The following is a 20,794-nucleotide window of genomic DNA, read 5'->3' on the forward strand; positions in this document are numbered from 1 at the left end:
AACCTTCACTGCACTCCTTCAACCTTATTAATATCCTTCCTGTAATTTGGTGACCAAAACTGGACACAATACTCCAGATTCAGCCTCACTAATGCCTTATACAACCTCACCATAACATTCCAGCTCTTATACTCAATACTTCGATTAATAAAGGCCAATGTACCAAAAGCTCTCTTTACGACCCTATCTACCTGTGACGAGACTTTTAGGGAATTTTGTATCTGTATTCCCAGATCCCTCTGTTCCACTGCACTCCTCAGTGCCTTACCATTAACCCTATATGTTCTACGTTGGTTTGTCCTTCCAACGTGCAATACCTCACACTTGTCAGTATTAAACTCCATCTGCCATTTTTCAGCCCATTTTTCCAGATGGTCCAAGTCCCTCTGCAGGCTCTGAAAACCTTCCTCACTGTCTACTACACCTCCAATCTTTGTATCATCAGCAAACTTGCTGATCCAGTTTACCACATTATCATCCAGATCATTGATATAGATGACAAATAACAATGGACCCAGCACTGATCCCTGTGGCACACCACTAGTCACAGGCCTCCACTCAGAGAAGCAATTCTCTACCACCACTCTCTGGCTTCTTCCATCGAGCCAATGTCTAATCCAATTTACCACCTCTCCATGTATACCTAGCGACTGAATTTTCCTAACTAACCTCCCATGCGGGACCTTGTCAAAGGCCTTACTGAAGTCCATGTAGACAATATCCACTGCCTTCCCTTCATCCACTTTCCGGGTAACCTCCTCGAAAAGCTCCAACAGATTGGTCAAACATGACCTACCACGCACAAAGCCATGTTGACTCTCCCTAATAAGCCCCTATTTATCCAAATGCTTGTAGATTCTGTCTCTTAGTACTCCCTCCAATAACTTACCTACTACTGACGTTAAACTCACCGGCCTATAATTTCCCGGATTACTTTTCGATCCTATTTTAAACAACGGAACAACATGAGTCACTCTCCAATCCTCCGGCACTTCACCCGTAGACACCAACATTTTAAATATTTCTGCCAGGGCCCCTGCAATTTCAACACTAGTCTCCTTCAAGGTCCGAGGGAACACCCTGTCAGGTCCCGGGGATTTATCCACTTTAATTTTCCTCAAGACAGCAAGCACCTCCTCCTTTTCAATCTGTACAGTTTCCATGTCTCACTACTTGATTCCCTACCCTATCTTATCCACGTCGCCACCAGTTTGTGACAGGAACTTTCGCTCCTTCCCTTTACGTCCCCTATTGAGTCAGTGACTTCGCCACGGTCACCGTCTCATCAGTCCACTCCTCATCCCGTCACTCCTCTTCCTCCCAAACCCCTCACCCTTCCTCCCCAAAACCCACATGTATATGTGTATGTGTGAATATCTGAGATATATACATTAGTTTATTCAATGACAACATTATTAGAATTAAAACATACATGCAATACCCAAGACTATATAAAACACAATTTATAAAATACTGTTATTACACTCAATAACGCACTCGATCCTGGGATTGTATCCATGGGCACCGCATGTTCCTTCGCCATAGATTCTGTGAGCGACAGAGGCCATTGTAAGGCAGTGTCTCACTCCATCCCTGGCGGCCATATTAACCAAGGATTCACCCATTTTAAATCAGCGCGTCCCTCCCTCTCTTGTGCTCACTTCTACCAAAGCCGTCACTCCCTCCCCAGCAGACATTTCCAGTGAAGCGTCGGCCATTTGAAGGCACCGTGTCCTTCACTCCTTCTCTGCCGCTCACTTTCACCAAGGCGTCGCTCGCTCCTTGATCCCGTTTCAACCCGGCCGAATGGGGTCTCCTTCACTCACCACACCTCCCCCTTTTCCTCAACAACATTAACGATGGTGACGGCCGTTTTCAATCGGCGTCTCACCCCCTCCCTTCCCGGCGCATCACTTTAAACAAGGTATCACTGACCCTAAACTGTCCCGTCAGACAGTTTAAGCGAAGCAGCGACCATTTTATGTCAGATCGTCACTCTCTCCCAGTAGATCATTTTACATCGACCCATTGCCCCCTCCCTCTTCTCAATGTGTCACTGTCTCCATTTCGGCCATTTCACCCGGTGCGTCTCTCCCTCCCTGTTGGCCATTTGAAGTCTCTCCATCACTCTCTCCCTGCTGGCCATTGTAACACAGGAATCAGGGACTATTTCAGGTCAGGCCCCCACTCCCTCTGACTTGTCAGTGTGTTACTCCCTTCCTGGCGTCCATTTTCTCTCAGAGTGTCATCCCCACCCTCTCGGTCATTTTAACTCTGCCTGTCACTCCCACTCTCTGGTCAGTGTATCAGTCCCTCCCTGCCGGCCGTCAGAAACAAGGCGACCATCTTCCGGAAGACGAACCAAAGTTCCTGAAGTCCGATCAGTTCCACCGTCTCTGCCTGAAGTTAGAACCTCGTCAGTGTGACAAAGTCCTCAACATCCACACGAGCCTCGACTTTCCTTGTAACTCATAAACCAGCGGCGTTCCCGTCAAATTCCCTAAACACAGCCCTGAGTTCTGTCAAACACGGAATTCGGGAGTCCGTTGGAAACGAACTGGAAGGGGTCCCATTGGGAGGCAGATGGTGGTGGTGAAAGGGAAGGGTTGGGTCCCATTGGGAGTGGACGGGAAGGGGTGAGATCTATTGGGATTTCAGACGATGGGAGTGAATGGGAAGCGGTGCAGATGGTGGGGTAAATGGGAAGGGGCGCGGCCCACTGGAAGTTTGGACGATGCAAGCAAATGGGTAGGGTTGCGTCCCGGTACGAATACGGATGGGTGGAGTGAATGGGAAGGGGTGGGGTCCATTGGGAGTGCGGATGATGGAAATGAATGGGAAAGAGTGACATTTGATTTGGATCACGGTCCATGTGAGTGGACGGGAGGGTCAGAGTCCCGTTACGAGTGCAGACCATGGGACAGGACGGGAAGGAGTAGAGTCCCGTTTTGCAAAATTATCCTCAACTTCGATTTCATTCTGGGCTACTTCTCGACTCTAGAAGTCAAATGTGATTGTTAACGACTGTGGTTATGATTCCCATCTCTACTCACCTGTCCGTTTTTGCCTCTCCCACCCTCTCCTGGTCTGTGCACACTGCATCCCTCCCCGTCTCTGTGACCACTTCTACATATATTCATCTCGTGTGTGTGTGTGTGTGTGTGTGTGTGTGTGTGTGTGTGTGTCCAAGGTGAACATAATGAGAGTCTCCTCAGTAATCTGTTTTAACTCGAGAATTCAGTTGATATATCTACCCCGGGAGTGTGTGATGGGATGGTGTGGAGGGAGATTCACTCCGTGTCTGACTCCGGGAGTGTGTGATGGGACGGTGCGGAGGGAGATTCACTCTGTGTCTGACTCTGGGAGTGTGTGATGGGACGGTGTGGTGGGAGATTCACTCTGTGTCTGACCCCGGGAGTGTGTGATGGGACGGTGCGTAGGGAGATTCATTCTGTGTTTGATGCCGTTGTTCCATCCCCCATCCCTCTCGTACTCGGGACGTCAGTGGACTCACGTCTGATATTAACTGTCTCAGAGGGGCAGGAGAGGGTCAGTTAGCCAGGAAGGGGGTTGGGTGGAAATGCGATCCTGCGCACCCAGACTCTGCCAGACCGACCTCCCTCAGCCTGGAGCTGAGACGCTACTGTGTCAGTATGAGGAGCTCCGACCCACTGTCGCAGTGCACAGGGTGTGGGGGGCAGCAGAAACCTCAATTAAAACTCAAGTCCGACACCAAGACAGGAAGTTACAGCGGTTTATTGATTTCATCGTGACAAATGTAAATTAAACAATATGTGAGCTGCTGACGTGCGGGAATAAATAAACTGCTCCCGATTCACTCACAGTCACACACAATTAACTGACCGGCCACAACGGGTGACAGTTTGAATAATCAGTCACGTTTCTCACCGTCACTCTGCATCGGGGAACCGATGAGTATAAAAATCACACTTCAGGGCCGTGTCCGAGATCGCTGCAGATCCAGGGTCACTGCCGAGGTATTTGTCAATTTAACATCATTATATCAGCCAGACTGCCGAATGCACCGTCCTCAGCAAAGGGAGAAAAAGGATTCTCTCCCGGGATAATCCCACCCCCGGACACCGGTGTCCCAGACTGAGCCCCGGCCCCCAGGCTCTTCCCGTCTAATTCCCCGGGGTCTCGTGGGGGAGTCTCAAACCCGCACATCCACTGGAAGCTGTGCCACTGGACAGGAGGCGGAAATACATCACTGTGGGAACGCTCCGAACGACAGACAGCTTCAGGCTGGAGCCAGTTCCGTTAGAACGGTTGGGAATTAAACCTGGCGTGCAGCCATTAAAGGGGAGGGCAGGGAATTGGCCAAAATGTCCCCCATCAAAAAAGGTATTACATACTCCCGGGATAATCCCACCCCGGGACACCGGTGTCCCAGACTGAGCCCCGGCCCCCGGGCTCTTCCTGTCTGTGTCATTCCCCGGGGTCTCACGTGGGGGAAGTTGCGCCACTGGACAACAGGCAGAAATACGTCACTGAGGGACCGCTTCCGATGTCACAGAGGGCAAGACTGGAGCCAGATCCGTTACAACCGTTGGGAATTAAACCTGGAGCGCGGACGTTAAAAGTAAGGGTGGGAGTTAAAGGGGAGGGCGAAGAATCGGCCGAATTATCCCCATCTCGCCGCCGGAGATGTTCGCACATTCAGATGTTCACACGGTCACTCTCAGTCCGGGTCTGGGTTCCTGCAGAGATCTCAGTTCCTTCCTCCCGGTCCCACTGAACCGATTCTTCTCCAGGCTGAAACAGATGGGAGAATAAAGACGAAATAAACAGATTACACAACAGTATCAGTAACAGCGGACTGGGGTTAATGTTTCAACAATACTCACAGACAAATATCACCAGAAATCCCGCGGATCCGCTGATATTTTATCACATTGAACATTAACACAAACACTCACTCGATACACTTCAGACTCAGGAGGGTCAGTATGAGGCGGCGGAGAGCGGGGACAGATCGGTCCGTGAGAGAGTTTGTTCCCAGGTCCAGCCCCATCAGTGATGGGTTTGTACTGAGAGCGGAGACGAGATCATCGACACCAGAATCTGTGAAACCGACATCCCTGAGCCTGGAGATGAGAGAGAGTGAGGGTGAAGGACACAGAGAGACAGGAGATGGTACAAATCCCCAGTGTTTATCAGTAACACAATTACTGATCACATTAATGTTCAGTATCAGACACCCAGTGACTGTAAACACAATCTCCCACAGTCTGCTACTTACCCCAGTGTCTGTATTTTACACTCCGGGTTCCTCAGAGCCGCAGACACCAGTTTCACTCCTGAATCTCCCAGTTTATTACCATTCAGGTCCAGCTCCGTCAGTGATGGGTTTGTACTGAGAGTGGAGGCGAGATCCTCGACACCAGAATCTGAGAGACCGACACCGACCAGCCTGGAGATGAGAGAGAGTGAGGGTGAGGGACACAAAGAGACAGGAGACGGTACAAATCCCCAGTATTTATCAGTAACACAATTACTGATCACATTAATGTTCAGTGTCAGACACCCAGTGACTGTAAACACAATCTCCCACAGTCTGCTACTTACCCCAGTTTCTGTATTTTACACTCCGGGTTCCTCAGAGCCACAGACACCAGTTTCACTCCTGAATCTCCCAGTTTATTATCCCCAAGTCTAAACACAAACAGACAAATTGATGAACAAAGTGATTCAAGCCGAGGGTCTGAGGGAATGTCTCTCACTCGGATATTTCAGGAAACATTAAACCCTTCAGTAAATCACTGATCGGAGTTCCCATCACTGTCAATGTCCCTCAGTGCCCAGCTCCAGGGTATTCACCGAATGTCAGTAATTTAGTCTGTCGGTGTGACCCTGTAAACTCCACATATTCTGTCTCATTCCCCGATGGTCAGAAAAGTGTTACTGATGTGAGAGGGTCGGAAGGGGCAGGGATGAGGGGTGAAAGAGTGTCCAACAGTGAGGAAGATTTGTGAATGAGAAACTGTCGATGGGAGATGGTGGAAGAATCCCAGTCGAGCAAAAGGGATAAAATCTGCAGGACGAAGGGTAATGGGGAACAAAGGTCTACCAGGAGGAATGGGAATGGTGAAGAGAGAAACCAAAGAAAGTAGGGGAGATGGGGATGAAATGTGCGACTGGAGGAAGGGGGATGGGGAAGTGATATCTCACAGGGGGAAAGGGAATGGAGAAGAGAGATCCCACAGGAGGGGGATGGGAAAAAGAGAACCCACAGGAGGAAAGGGGATGGAGATCAGATATCCCACAAGAGGATGGGGAAGAGAGAACCCACAGAAGGACGGGGGATGCGGAAGATGGATCCGACAGGTGGAAGGGGAATGGGAATGAGAGATCCCACAGGAGGATACTGATGGGAAAGATAATCCTACAAGATAAGAGGATGCAGAAATAGATTGTACGGGAGGGGTGGGTCTGACTGAGGCCCACGATCGGGAGAGGAGATGCCCAAATTGTATCTGGGTATCCGGTAGCAAGCAAAGTCACACAGGAGGACTGATGCTGATATCACCCAAGGGGAAGGACAGGGGAGGACAATCTTACTATAGCACTTCTCTCTGTCTCACCGGGACCGTCCACGGACGGTCTCGTATCCCTCGCCGGGAAGGCGGTGTAAATCTCTGACCCACTTTGCTGCAGTCTGTGTTGGGCTGGGTGTCACTAACAGTGTGAAGGAACATTGTTACATTCCTTCACAAGGAACCACAGAACCCTCCCGTCCATGGGGATTTACTGGCTGATCCCCTGGGCATTTGTCACAATTCTTCACAATTTGATTTGCTACAGTTTTACCCGGATTCCTTTACATGGAAATAACACAATGGAACAGTTTCACATTTCAGAGTGAGAGCTAAATCAAGTTACCTCAACTCCTGGCACTTGTGCAGCCCGGGTCCCAACCGCTGGATTCCTTCACACTGAATGCGGCAGCTCTGCAGGTTGAGGTGTTTTATTGTATCACAGAGTCCGATGACATGAGACAGGACCGCGCAGTCAATCGGGGTCAGTGTCATTCCACGGAATGAAAGTATTTCTACAGATCCCAGTGTGGCCTGAGCCAGTCCACGATTCTGAGCCTCAAACAGGTAGTGCAATGTGTTCAGGAGGCTTCTTTTACTATCTTCACTGTCTGTAATTTCAAACTGGTGTTTAACCTCCTCCTTCACCCAGTCAATCACCCGGCAGGTTGTTTCATGAGGAAATGGACCCAGAAACTCCTCCAGGCCCTGAGCTGTCATTGGGTTGGAGAGACCAGCCACAAAACGGAGAAATATCTCAAATCGCCCATCTGTCGTGCTGTGGGCTTCAGTGAGGAATCTCAGAATATCCCCGGGATGTGGATTCAGGAATTGTGCGACTGCAGCTACAAACTCTTGGATGGTGAGGTGTGGGAACGTGTAAACTGCGCTCTGGGCAGAATCCTCTCTCTCCAAAAGCTCCATCAGGAACCCGGACAGGAACTGGGAAGGCTGCAGATTGTATTTGATCAAATCTCCATCTGTAAACACAATCTTCTTCTCGGACACTCCTCTGAAGGCCATCCGGCCAACCCTGAGTAACACATCACGGGGGTTCTTAATCTCACGGCCGTGGTTTTTCAGGATGTTGTAAATATAGTAGGAATACAGTTGGGTGATGGTCTTGGGAACTCGCTGCGGGTCCCTGACTCTTTGTGTGAAGAAGGGGCCCAGTGCCAGAGCGAGGATCAGGCAGCAGGAGGGGTTGTAGCTCATGGTGTACAGGATCTCGTTCTCCTTCACGTGTCCGAAAACAGCTGCTGCCACCATCTGATCTTCAAAATACCTGATGAAATACTTCTTCCGTTCCTCACCAACAAATCCCAGGATTTCAGCCCAGACACTGATCTCCGCCTTTTCCAATAAATGTAATGCAGTGGGGCGGGTGGTCACCAGCACTGAACACCCTGGGAGCAGCTTGCCCTGGATTAAACTGTACACAATGTCAGACACTTCACACCACCAGTCGGGATCTGGGCACTGGTGCTTGGGTTCTGTATCTCTCCGACTGTCAGCAAAGTCGATGTTGTGTTTGAATTCATCCAAACCATCGAATATAAACAGCAATCCCTCTGGGTTCTTCCAGACATCTCTCAGGGAATTCCCAAAGTAAGGATATTGATCCAGAATCAGTTCCCTCAGGTTTATCCTCTGGTTAATTGCATTTAAATCCCGGAATTTGAAACTGAAGACAAACTGGAATTGTTGGTATATTTTCCCCGTGGCCCAGTCATAAACAATCTTTTGTACCATTGTTGTTTTCCCAATCCCCGACACTCCGGCCACTGCTGCCATACTCCCAGAATTGGATTTATTCCCAGAAAAGCTGCTCTGGAACAACTGATCCGTCCGGATTTTTTCCAGCTCTCTGCGGAGATGTTCCTCTCTCCACTCCTCGTGGTCTCTGCCTCTTGCCAACAGCTCATGTTCCACCAGTGCCCGATCTCGAACAGTAGAAACGACCGTGAGCTCAGCGTATCGATCAACCAGCTGGAAAACCTTCACCTTCTCCCTCATCAGGATCGTGTTCACTCTCAGTGTTTCAGTTTGTGCCCGCAGAGTCTCCTTGTGTTTCTGCTGAACATCTTCCATGGGAAAAATAAAATAATCACCACATTACACTTGTAAAAAACAAAGTTTCAGATGGATTTTTCATACTCTGCATTGGTATTGCAGGAATTCAAAGTTTCTATGGATGACAGTGTGGACAATAAATCCTAGTTCATAGACAATGGATACGATGGTATTCAATGACCAAGAAAAGATCTGACTTGTACAATATGATATTCAGCGAGCAATGACGGTAGAATTTCCCTCTGATATTTTATTATGTCCTACTACCCACATAATGGCAGATGTGATTTTCCAGAGACTCTATCTGGCACCCAGGCATTCTTTAAAGATCATCACTAATGACTCCAGAATTTCATTCATAACAACCCCTTCCTGATCAGTGTAGAAACACAGAGAGTGAGGGTGGACAGTGAGAGACATTGACAGTGATGGGAACAACCCCTTCCTGAGTGTGGCGAATATTGAATTTGATTTCTTAACTTGGGCGCTGATTTCCTTGGACCATGGCACTTTAATAGATCATAAGACATCGGAACAGAATTAGGGAATTACATCATGGCTGATCCTGGATCCCACTCAACCCCATACATCTGCCTTCTACCCATATCCTTTGATGCCCTGACCGATCAGGAAACGATCAACTTTCCTATCCCCTTTCTAATTCCTGGATCCATAGTAATTAGTTTTAACATATTCACCAATGATAAGTTAGATTCCCAACTCTTGTCCATTAACGTAACCAACAATAAATATCAGTGCAAGTAACAAATCTGAGGCGACATCTCAATCAAAGCATCTACTTCTTTTTGAAGAAAATGTCATTCTGTTTAACCGTGACGTTGAATCCAACTTATAAACGAACTTAGTCCCTTCGTTACAGAAAGGGAGTGACCACTTTGATTCAGCAACAGCAGTCAACAGGAGATAAATCACACAGAAATGTTAATGTGCTGTAGGAGCAGAGGATCTTGACTTCCCCAACATGAACATGAATTGCCTTATATTTCCGGCTTGGGAGGGTGCAAGTTTTAAAGTGCGTTGAAGAAAAGTAACTTTGAAAAAGGCCCGTGGACAGTCATGCCAGACAAGGGCAGATTTGGTCCTGTTCTATTCATTAACATAGCAGAGCGTGCAGTTAAAGCATTTTAAATATGCTGATAATGAAGCTGAGCTTCATAGTAGTTATGGAAATGAGAAAAGGTGGTTTGGATATAGATATCGAAGTAGGGGAGGGATGATTTTAATTGTGTACAACAGCACTGAGAGCATGTGACATGATGGTGATTTTAAAAAAATGCAAAAACACTTTGAATATATTACAGGCAACAGAGGTTCAGTGGATCACTGCCAAGAGTATATGGAACTTCAGTTATGAGGAAACCTCCAGGAGTGTATACAGGGTTCGAAGATGTACTGGGACACTCTGGGAAGTGCGAGGTGCTTCACAGGGTGTTAAGATCCAGCCAGGGTTTTGGGCGGTTTTATGGTGCATCAGGGCACGACCAGAGGTACGTGCAGTCCATGGTCGTAATGTGGATTAGATGAAGTATAGTTTAATATTCATGCAAATTATACTGAGTGGGACTCGGGCTGAAAGAACTGCTTTATTATGTTTGGAGATACAGCACAGTAACAGCCCCTTCCAGCCCATGCGTCCACACGGCTCAATTACACCGTTGTGACCAATTAACCTACTGACTTGTACATCTGGGCATGGACTGATTCAGGATAGTCAGCTGGCTTCGTCTGTGTGGGACATTTCTAACCAATCTTATAGAGTTCTTCGAGGAAGTTACATGGAAAATTGATGAAGGCAAGTCAATGAATGTTGTCTACATATATATTTATTAAGGCATTTGACAAGGTCCTGCATGGGAGGTTGGTCAAGAAGGTGCAGTCACTCGGCACTCAAGATGAGTTGGTAAATTGGATTAGATGTTGGCTTTGAGGGATAAGCCTGAATGTGGTAGTCGATGGTTGTCTCTTCGACTGGAGACCTGTGACTTGAGTGCTGCAGGGATCAGTGTTTTGTCTGCTGTTGTTTGGCATCTATATTAACAATGTGGATGATAACGTGGTTAACTGGATCAGCAAAATTGCAGATGACATCAAGATTAGGACAGCGAGGAAGCCTATTATGATTTGCAGTGGGATCTGGACTAGGTGCAAAATTGGCTGGAAAATGGCAGATGGGATTTAACACAAACAAGTGTGAGGTGTTGCATTTTGGTAGGACGGTACAGCATTGAGGAGTGTGGTAGAACAAAGGGATCTGGGAGTATAGGCCATGTTTCATTGAAAATGGTGTCACAGGTAGAATTGAATTGAATTGACATTATTACTTACATCCTTCATATACATGAATAAAATCTTTATGTTGCGTTTCCGACTAAATGTGCAATATGTGATTTATAGTACTTTATAGGGAGAGCAGTATCATGTGCTTCACTGAGATGTGGCTGCACGAGGACATACCTGATCAAAGCGTTTCCATATAGGGCTTCCAGACCGTTCGAGCTGACCGGAATTGCACTGAGAGCGGTAAGCGTAAAGGAGGGGGACTGGCGGTTCTGGTAAATAACAAATGGTGCAATCCTGGGCATATTACGATCAAGGAACGTGTCTGTAGCCCGGATATTGAACTTTTTGCTGTTGGACTCTGGCCATATTATTTGCCAAGGGAAATCTCGCATGCAATTGTGGTTGTTGTGTACATCCCTCCCTCGGCCAACCCGATGTCGGCGTGTAACATCATTTACACCGTCATAGCCAGATTACAAACCCAGCACCCGAGTGCCCTCATTACCATCTCGGGTGACTTCAGCCAGGTTACCATGGCTAGAACACTGCCCAACTTCACGCAGTATGTGAGCTGTACAACCAGAGGGGAGAGGACTCTGGATTTGATGTACGATAACGTTAAGGATGCATACAGCTCCTCTCCCCTCCCCCCACTGGGAGGGTCAGATCACAACCTGGTGCATCTAAAACCCTGCTACGTGCCTCTGGTGAAGAGTAAACCTGCAACCTCGAGGACAGTGAGGAAATGGTCGGAGGAGGCTTATGAGGCACTCCAGGGTTGTTTTGAGGTGACAGACTGGCAGGCACTCTGTGAGCCACATGGAGAGGATATTGATGGGCTCACAGAGTGCATCACTGATTACATCAACTTCTGTGTGGACTTACACTTCCTCCCTTACCACCATTCAGGGCCCCAAACAGTCCTTCCAGGTGAGGCAACACTTCACCTGTGAGTCGACTGTGGTGATATACTGTGTCCGGTGCTCCCGATGTGGCCTTTTATATATTGACGAGACCCGACGCAGACTGGGAGACTGCTTTGCTGAACATCTACGCTCTGTCCGCCAGAGAAAGCAGGATCTCCCAGTGGCCACACATTTTAATTCCACATTCCATTCCCATTCTGACATGTCTATCCACGGCCTCCTCTACTGTAAAGATGAGGCCACACTCAGGTTGGAGGAACAACACCTTATATTCAGTCTGGGTAGCCTCCAACCTGATGGCATGAACATCGACTTCTCTAACTTCCGCTAGGCCCCACCTCCCCCTCGTATCCCATCTGTTACTTATTTTTATGCACACATTCTTTCTCTCACTCTCCTTTTTCTCCCTCTGTCCCTCTGAATATACCCCTTGCCCATCCTCTGCGTCCCCCCCCCCCACTGTCTTTCTTCCTGGACCTCCTGCCCCATGATCCTCTCGTATCCCCTTTTGCCTATCACCTGTCCAGCTCTTGGCTCCATCCCTCCCCCTCCTGTCTTCTCCTATCTTTTTGGATCTCCCCATCCCCCTCCAACTTTCAAATCCCTTACTCACTCTTCCTTCAGTTAGTCCTGACGAAGGGTCTCGGCCTGAAACGTCGACTGCACCTCTTCCTACAGATGCTGCTTGGCCTGCTGCGTTCACCAGCAACTTTGATGTGTGTTGCTTGAATTTCCAGCATCTGCAGAATTCCTGTTGTTTTTCTGTGTGGACTGCAATGTTCCGACAAGAACTGTCCTTTGTTATTCAAATAACAAGTCATGGGTGACAAAGGACTTTACGGACATCCTGAACGCTAAAAAGAGGGCGTGTAGAGATGGAAATAGGGAGGAGCTGAGGGCAATACAGAGGGATCTGAAAGCCAGGATCAGGGAGGCTAAAGAAAGGTACAGGGGGAAGCTTGAGTGGAAACTCCAGCAGAACAACATGAGAGAGGTCTGGAGGGGGATGAGGACCATCACTGGGTTCCAGCAAACTAACAACAGAGGAGCTGAAGGCAGTGTGGACAGGGCCAACGAACTTAACCTGTTCTTTAACAGATTTGACAGTGTGGCCCCTGCCCATCCCCCACATGAGCCATCTGTTGTCGGCCCCCAACCAACATATTCCACTCTTCCCTCCTACCCCTCCTCACAGTCCCCCACCCTGCTGTCATGACTATACCCCTTCCCCACACAAAACCAGCACGGTGGGCTTCACGGCTGAACGGGTGAGAAGACAGCTGAAACGTCTCAATGCAAGCAAGGCTGCAGGACCTGATGGTGTCAGTATCAGGGTGCTCAAAGCCTGTGCCCCTCAGCTATGTGGAGTACTTCGCCATGTATTCAACCTGAGCCTGAGGCTCCGGAGGGTTCCTGTATTGTGGAAAACATCCTGCCTCGTCCCTGTGCCTGAGGGTAGCAGACACCAACAGGATCAACTAACTCATTTGTAAGGCCAGTGATGTTGTGGGGATGGAACTGGACTCTCTCACGGTGGTATCTGAAAAGAGGATGCTGTCTAAGTTGCATGCCATCTTGGTCAATGTCTCCCATCCACTACATAATGTACTGGGTGGGCACAGGAGTACATTCAGCCAAAGACTCACTCCACTGAGATGCAGCACGGAGCGTCATAGGAAGTCATTCCTGCCTGTGGCCATCAAACTTTACAACTCCTCCCTTGGAGGGTCAGACACCCTGAGCCAATAGGCTGGTCCTGGACTTATTTCATAATTTACTGACATAATTTACATATTACTATTTAACTATTTATGGTTCTATTAAATGTATTATTTATGGTTCAACTGTAACGAAAACCAATTTCCCCCGGGATCAATAAAGTATGATTATGACTATGACCATAACAAATAGTATGTATAACAGGATAGTCAATATAACATAGAAATACAGTTGTGTCAACATGAGTTCATCAGTCTGATGGCCTGGTGGAAGAAGCTGCCCCGGAGCCTGTTGGTCCTGGCTTTTATGCTGTGGTACCTTTTCCCGGATGGTAGCAGCTGGAAGAATTTGTGCTTGGGGTGACTCAGGTCCCCAGTGATCCTTCGGGCCCTTTTTACACACCTGTCTCTGTAAATGTCCTGAATAGTGGGAAGTTCACATCTACAGATGTGCTGGGCTGTCCACACCACTCTCTGCAGGTTCCTGCGATTAAGGGAAGTACAGTTCCCATACCAGGCAGTGATGCAGCCAGTCAGGATACTCTCAATTGTGTCCTTGTAGAAGGTTCTTAGGATTTGGGAGCTCACACCAAACTTCATTAACTGCCTGAGGTGAAAGGGGCGCTGTTGTGCCTTTCAAGCCACACAGCCGGTAAATACAAACCACGTGAGATCCTCGGTGATGTTTACAAGATCGGAAGACAAAAGAGCAGAAGTAGGCCATTCAGCCTATCGAGTCTACTCCACCACTTTACCACGAGCTAAACTATTCTCCCATCTAGTTCCAATTTCCGGCTTTTTCCCCATATCCCTTGATACCCTGACTAATTAGATACCTATGAATCTCCTCCTTAAACACCCTCAATGATCGGGCCTCCACAGCTGTATGTGGCAACGAATTCCATAAATCCACGACCCTCTGGCTAAAAAAAAATTCTCCTCACCTCTGTTTTAAATGGGTACCCTCTAATTCTAAGACTGTGGCCTTTTGTTCTGGACTCATCCACCAAGGGAAACAGCCTTTCCATACCTACTCTCTCCAACCCTTTTAACATGCGAAAAGTTTGTATGAGATCGCCTCTCATTCTTCTATACTCTAATGAATATAGTCTACGAGCCGACAAATGCTCCTCATTTGTTAGTCCCTGCATTCCAGGAATCATCCTCGTAATTCTTCTCTGAACTCCCTCCAACATTAGGACATCTCTTCTAAGACAGGGGCTCCAAAACTGCACACAGTATTCCAAATGAGGTCTCACTAATGCCACATCGAGCCTCATCAACACCTCATTACTCTTACACTGTATTCCTCTTGAAATGAACGCCAACATAGCATTCGCTTTCCTTACCGCCGATCCAACCTGGTGGTTAACCTTTAGGGTATCCTGCACGAGGAACCCCAAGACTCTTTGCACTTCCGATTTTAGAATTTTCTCCCCATCCAAATAATGAACTGCCAATTTTTTTCCCCAAAATGTCCAACCGTACATTTCTCAACATTGTATCTCATCTGCCATTTCTTTGCCCACTCTCCTAATCTGACCAAGTCTCTCTGCAACCTTTCCATTTCTTCAACACTTCCTGCTTCTCCACCTATCTTGGTGTCATCCACAAAGTTAGCCACAAAACCATTTAATCCATAATCTAAATCATTGATATACATTGTGAAAAGTAGTGGCCCCAACACCGACCCCTGCGGAACACCACTAGTAACCGGCAACCAATCAGAATAGGATCCCTTCATCCCCACCCTTTGCTTTCTGCCTGTCAGACAGTGCTCCACCCATTCCAATATCTTTCCTGTAGTTCCTTGGCTCTCATCTTATTAAGCAGCCTCCTATACGGCACCTTATGGAAGGCCTTTTGAAAATCCAAATACACAACATCCACAGCCTCTCCCTTGTCAATCTTATTTGAGATTACCTCAAAAAATTCCAATAGGTTGGTGAGGCAGGATCTTCCCTTCATGATATCATGCTGGCTTCGGCCTATCTTGTCCTGCACCTCGAGGTATTTCATAACCTCGTCCTTGAGGATCGACTCCAATAACTTTCCAACTACCGAAGTCAGACTAATAGGTCTGTAATTTTATTTTTGCTGCCTCCCTCCTTTCTTAAACACAGTTGCGACCTTCCAGTCCTCCGGAAACATGCCAGAGTCTATTGATTCCTGGAAGATCATTTCCAATGCCTCCTCAATCTCCAAAGCCACCTCCTTCAGAACCCGTGTGTGCACCTCATCCGGTCCGGCAGAGTTATCTATTCTTAGTCCATTTAGCTTCCCAAGCACTTTCTCTCTAGCAATCTTGACTGTATCTAATTCTATTCCCTGAGACATCTGGCTATCAGGTATGTTGCTAATGTCTTCCACTATGAAGACTGATGCAAAATACTCATTTTGTTCCTCTGCCATCTCTTTGTTACCCATTATAATTTCTCCAGCATCACTTTCAATTGGTTCTATATCTACCCATGTCACTCTTTTACTCTTCATACATTAAAAAAACCTCTTAGTATCCCTTTTATGTTAATTGCCAACTTCCTTTCATAATTCATCTTTTCTTTCCTAATGACTTTCTTAGTTTCCTTCTGTAAGTTTTCAAAAGTCATCCAGTCCTCAGTTTTCCCACTAAGTTTTGCTTCCTTGTACGCCATCTCTTTTACTTTTATTTTTGCCTTAACCTCTCTCGTTAGCCACATTTGTACCGTTTTTCCATTCATGATTTTCTTTTTTCTTGGAATATATTTTTCCTGCAATTTCCTTATTTCTTGTAGGAATTCCATCCAATTCCGCACTACCGTCCCTCCATCTATCTCACTTTTCCAGTCGACTTGGGCCAGTTCCTCTCTCATACCACTGTAATTTCCTTTATTCCACTGAAATATCGATACACCTGATACCAGCTTCTCCTTTTCAAATTTGAAACTGAACTCAATCATATTATGATCACTACTTCCAAGGGGTTCCATTACCCATAATCGCCTCAGGGTCATTACACAGCAGCCAATCCAAAACAGCCGATCTCCTGGTGGACTTATGGACAAGCTGCTCCAAAAACCAATCCCGTAGGCATTCTACAAACTCCCTCTCCTGAGATCCATTACCTTCCTGACTTTCGCAAAACACTTTCATATTAAAATCCCCCATTATTATCTTGACATTTTCCTTCTGACGCGCTTTATCTATTCCCAGCTGCAACTTGTAGTCCACATCCCGGCTGCTGTTTGGAGGCCTGTATATAACTGCTATTAGTGTCTTTTTACCCTTGCCATTTCTTAACTCGACCCATAAGGTTTCTACCTCTTCTGATCCTATGTCCCTTCTTTCTAGTGATTTGATATCGTTACTTACCATCAGGGCCACGCCACCCCCTTTACCTGCCTTCCTATCTTTCCTATACACTGTGTATCCTTGGACATTCAGCTCCCAATCACATCCATCATTTAGCCATGACTCGGTGATGGCCACAATGTCATATCTTTTAACCTGTAGCTGTACAACAAGGCCATCTACTTTATTTCTAAAGCTGCATACAGTTAAGTACAGTACATTTAGCTCAGTATCTGTTACCGATTTCGCTATATTCCTATCGCAAATTATCCTGTCTATTCACCTGCCTGTCCTTCTTGCCATCTTTGCTGCAGAGTACCTTCGACTTATTTCTATTTTGCTCTTCCTCGATCCTAACACGTTGGTTTCCTTCCCCTTGCCAACTTAGTTTAAACCCTCCCTAACAGTTATATTAAGCAATCCCACCAGGATATTAGTACCCTTTGAGTTCAGGTGTAACCCATCGTTTTTTTTGTAATCTTCCTCCAGGACCTCCTCTCTTTTTCTATGTTATTGGTACCAACATGTACCAAGACTTCTGGCTGCTCGTCCTCTCTCCTCAGAATACTCTGGACCCGATCTGAGACCTCCTGTACCCAGGCACCAGGGAGGCAACACACCATCTGGGTATCCTTGCCCGGCTCGCAGAGTCTCTTGTCTGTTCCCCCTCACTGTTGAATACCCTATAAATATTGCATTTCTCCTTGCTGTCTTGATCACGGCACTGGGCATAATGCCAGAGTCCCATTCGCTGTGGTCTTCCTCTGTCAGGTCAACCTCTCCAACAGTATCTAAAACGATATATTGATTTCTGAGGGGGACTGTCTACTATCTCTCTATAGGTATTATCAGTCACCTCCTCACTTTCCCTAATCAGCTGAAGGTCATCAAGTTGCAGCTCCAGATCCCTAACACGGTCCTTAAGGAGCTTCACCTCAATGCACCTGGTGCAGATGTAATCCTTGGGGAGGCTGGGAGTCTCCCAGGGTCCCCACATCTGGCACTCCAAGCACAACACTAATCCTAGATGCATACTTCTAAAATGCATTGTTATTACTAAATAAATAAACCTGAAACTTACCCCTTTACTATGGGACTCAACAGTCCCGTGAAGCCTCTTCCCGTTTCCGCCTAAGCCCATTGAGCCAAAGCCCTATCACTCTGCACCCTCTTACTCCGCGCTCTGAGGTCATGCGCTGTGCAGTTGTGCCTTTTTTATCACAAGTAGCTGAAAAAATCTGAATTTTCTCCCGAAAAATGGCGACTTACTCCGCTGCCTGCTTGCTGTGAATCGGAAAAAAACTGTCGAAGATTGCTTCCTTGTTTAAGCCTTCTGCACTCTGAGGTCACGCGCGTGTGCAGTCGTGCCTCTTTTGTCCCAAGTAGTTAAAAAAAATCTGACTTTTCTCCCGAAATACAGTGACTTACTCTGCCGTCTGCTTGCTGTGAATCGAAAATTTATGCCGAAGAACTTACAGCTGTTCAAACTCTGAACCTCTGATCTATTGATGTCAAAAGGGGTTTGCCCGTCTCCATTCCTCCTCCTATCCATAGGGTCATAAAGAAAGCCTGTGGCACATTGGCCTTCATAAATCTAAGTACTGAGTACAGGAAATGGGATGTTATGACATTGTACAAGACATTGCTGAGGCCTAATTAGGAGTATCGGATGCAGCTTTAGTCACCTGTCTACAGGGGAGATGTAAATGAGGTTGAAAGAATACAGACAGAATTTACAGGGATGCTGCCAGGTCTGGAGGACCGGAGATATAATTGGTTAGGACTTTATTCCTTGGAACCTGGAAAATTTAGAGGAGATTTGATAGAGGTATACGAAATTAAGAGGGGTATAAATGGGGCAAATGCAAGCACGCTTTTCCACAGAGGTGGGGTGGGGCTACAACAAGAGGTCATGGTGAAAGTTTTAAGGGGAACACGATCAGAAACTTCTTCACTCAGAGGGGCGTCAGAGTGTGGAACAAGCTGCCAGCACAACTGGTACATGCAATCTCGATTTCAACGTTTAAGAGACGTTTAGATGGTACATAGATGGAAGTCGATAGCTGTAGGCAATTTAAGATGTTCAGCATGGACAAGGCGGGCCAGCATGCCCGTTTCCATGCTGCACTTTTCTATGATTATCATTGCAATGTGGGGAGAATGCAGAGCACCTGGGAGAAGGCCACGCCATCACGGAGAGAAGATAGAATATCCTTACAGACTGCAGCGGGAATTGAACCGAGGTCACTGATGCTGAAAAGCAGTACGCACTACCGCTACTCTGTTGTGTCATCCTAAATGTGGAAGAACTTCACTGTTCTTCTGTCCTCAGGCAATCTGGGATTACCTGGTGTATCAACACCCAGCAGGGTTCGGCGATTCACTACACATCAGCACAGTGCCAGCAATGTCTGGGGTTTTCATGGGCAGCAGGACCTTGTGGGGTGTGGATGCCTGAGTGATGCCTACTCGTGAATAGTCGAAAGACTGAACTGAGTTATTTCCACAGGGTATCAGAAATGGTCTGAAGTGTAACTTAAACTCAGAATCTACATTGACTGATAGAGATTTCCGGTCAAGGCCATCCCTTCCTACAAGCGCCGATAGCTGGGCTCCCAGTTTCTGCAATCTGAGCAATCGCAGTTCAGCATCATTTCTGTCAAGTAATCAGGTTGAATAGTTGATTTCATCACTCACCCTTGAGTTGCGAGGATAACTCATAAATGCTTTCGGTGATATTCTTGTGCTCACATGGATCAGGACCTGTTGACATCAAAAAGCTTTCGTGAAACAGGGTCCAACATGCATCGGTAAATCCTGAAAGATTCAATCTGATTTAGGGCAGAGCGTGTTATTTCACTGTACTACGTTCCTGGACTTCCTTCAGTATCCTGTTCAACTTACTCATTTCCACAAAGACCATGACATGGGAGCAGAAATAGGCCATTTGGCCCATCGAGTCTGTTCTGCCATTCAATCATGGCTGATCATTTTTTTTTATCTCTTCCTTAACCACATTTCACAGGTCTCTCCCCGTAATCTTTGATGCCATGTCCAGTCAAGAACCTATCAACTCTGCCTTAAATACATCCAACAACCTGGCTGCATATGGCAACAAATTGCACAAATTCACCACCCTCTGGCTAAAGAAATTCATCCGCATCTGTTTTGAATGGACACCCCTCTATTCTGAGGCTGTCCCCTCTTGTCCGAGACCCTCCTATCATGAGAAACATCCTTTCCACATCTCCTCTGCCTATGTCTTTCAACATTCGAAAGGTTTCAATGAGATCCACCACCGCCCCCCCCCTCCCCCACACAATCCTTCCATGTTCCAGTGAGTACAGACGCAGAGCCATCAAACGTTCCTCGTATGATTACCCTTTCATTCCTGGAATCATCTTTATAAATCTCCTCTAGAACCCCCCCCCCCCCCCAATGCCAGCACATCTTTAAATGAGTCCTAAACTGTTCAGAATACTCAAGTTGAGCCTCACCAGTGCCTTAAAAACCTTCAGTATCACATCCCTGCTCTTGTTTTCTAGACCTCTTGAAACGAATGCCTTCATTGCATTTGCCTCCTTCACCACCGACTCAACCTGCAAGTTAACCTTTGGGGTGCTCTGCACAAGGAGTCCCAAGTCCCTTTGCATCTCAGATATTTGGATTTTCTCCCCATTTATAAAGTAGTCCGCACGTTTATTTCTACTACCAAAGTGCATGGCCATGCATTTTGCAACATTATACTTCATCTGACACTTTCTTGCCCATTCTTCTAATGTCTAATTTCTTCTGCATCCTACCTGTTTCCTCAACACTACCTGCCCCTCCACCAATCTTCATATCTTCTGCAAACTTGACAACAAAGCCATCTATTTCATCTTCTAAA

General features: G+C 47.0%; 1 protein-coding gene across 6 annotated transcripts in view; it reads right to left on the reverse strand.

Annotated features, from left to right (window-relative positions):
- Positions 1 to 3,740: 3,740 nt before the first annotated feature.
- LOC140208195 (NACHT, LRR and PYD domains-containing protein 12-like) overlaps positions 3,741 to 20,794 on the reverse strand; it is a 96,662-nt gene continuing 79,608 nt past the window's right edge. For 5 of the 6 annotated variants that reach the window (XM_072276703.1, XM_072276705.1, XM_072276702.1 and 2 more), the window contains 6 exons: positions 19,603 to 19,668; positions 6,904 to 8,641; positions 5,590 to 5,676; positions 5,264 to 5,434; positions 4,941 to 5,108; positions 3,741 to 4,776 (listed from right to left, as the gene is read on the reverse strand). In XM_072276703.1, the coding sequence (XP_072132804.1) occupies positions 4,689 to 4,776; positions 4,941 to 5,108; positions 5,264 to 5,434; positions 5,590 to 5,676; positions 6,904 to 8,641; positions 19,603 to 19,668 (2,318 nt within the window). In that variant the 3' untranslated portion in view covers positions 3,741 to 4,688. The remainder of the gene's footprint in view (positions 4,777 to 4,940; positions 5,109 to 5,263; positions 5,435 to 5,589; positions 5,677 to 6,903; positions 8,642 to 19,602; positions 19,669 to 20,794) is intronic. The other variant, XM_072276704.1, reaches the window with a different exon arrangement.

This window comes from Mobula birostris, chromosome 13 (genome assembly GCF_030028105.1).
Source record: "Mobula birostris isolate sMobBir1 chromosome 13, sMobBir1.hap1, whole genome shotgun sequence".
Classification (NCBI taxonomy): Eukaryota; Metazoa; Chordata; class Chondrichthyes; order Myliobatiformes; family Myliobatidae; genus Mobula; species Mobula birostris.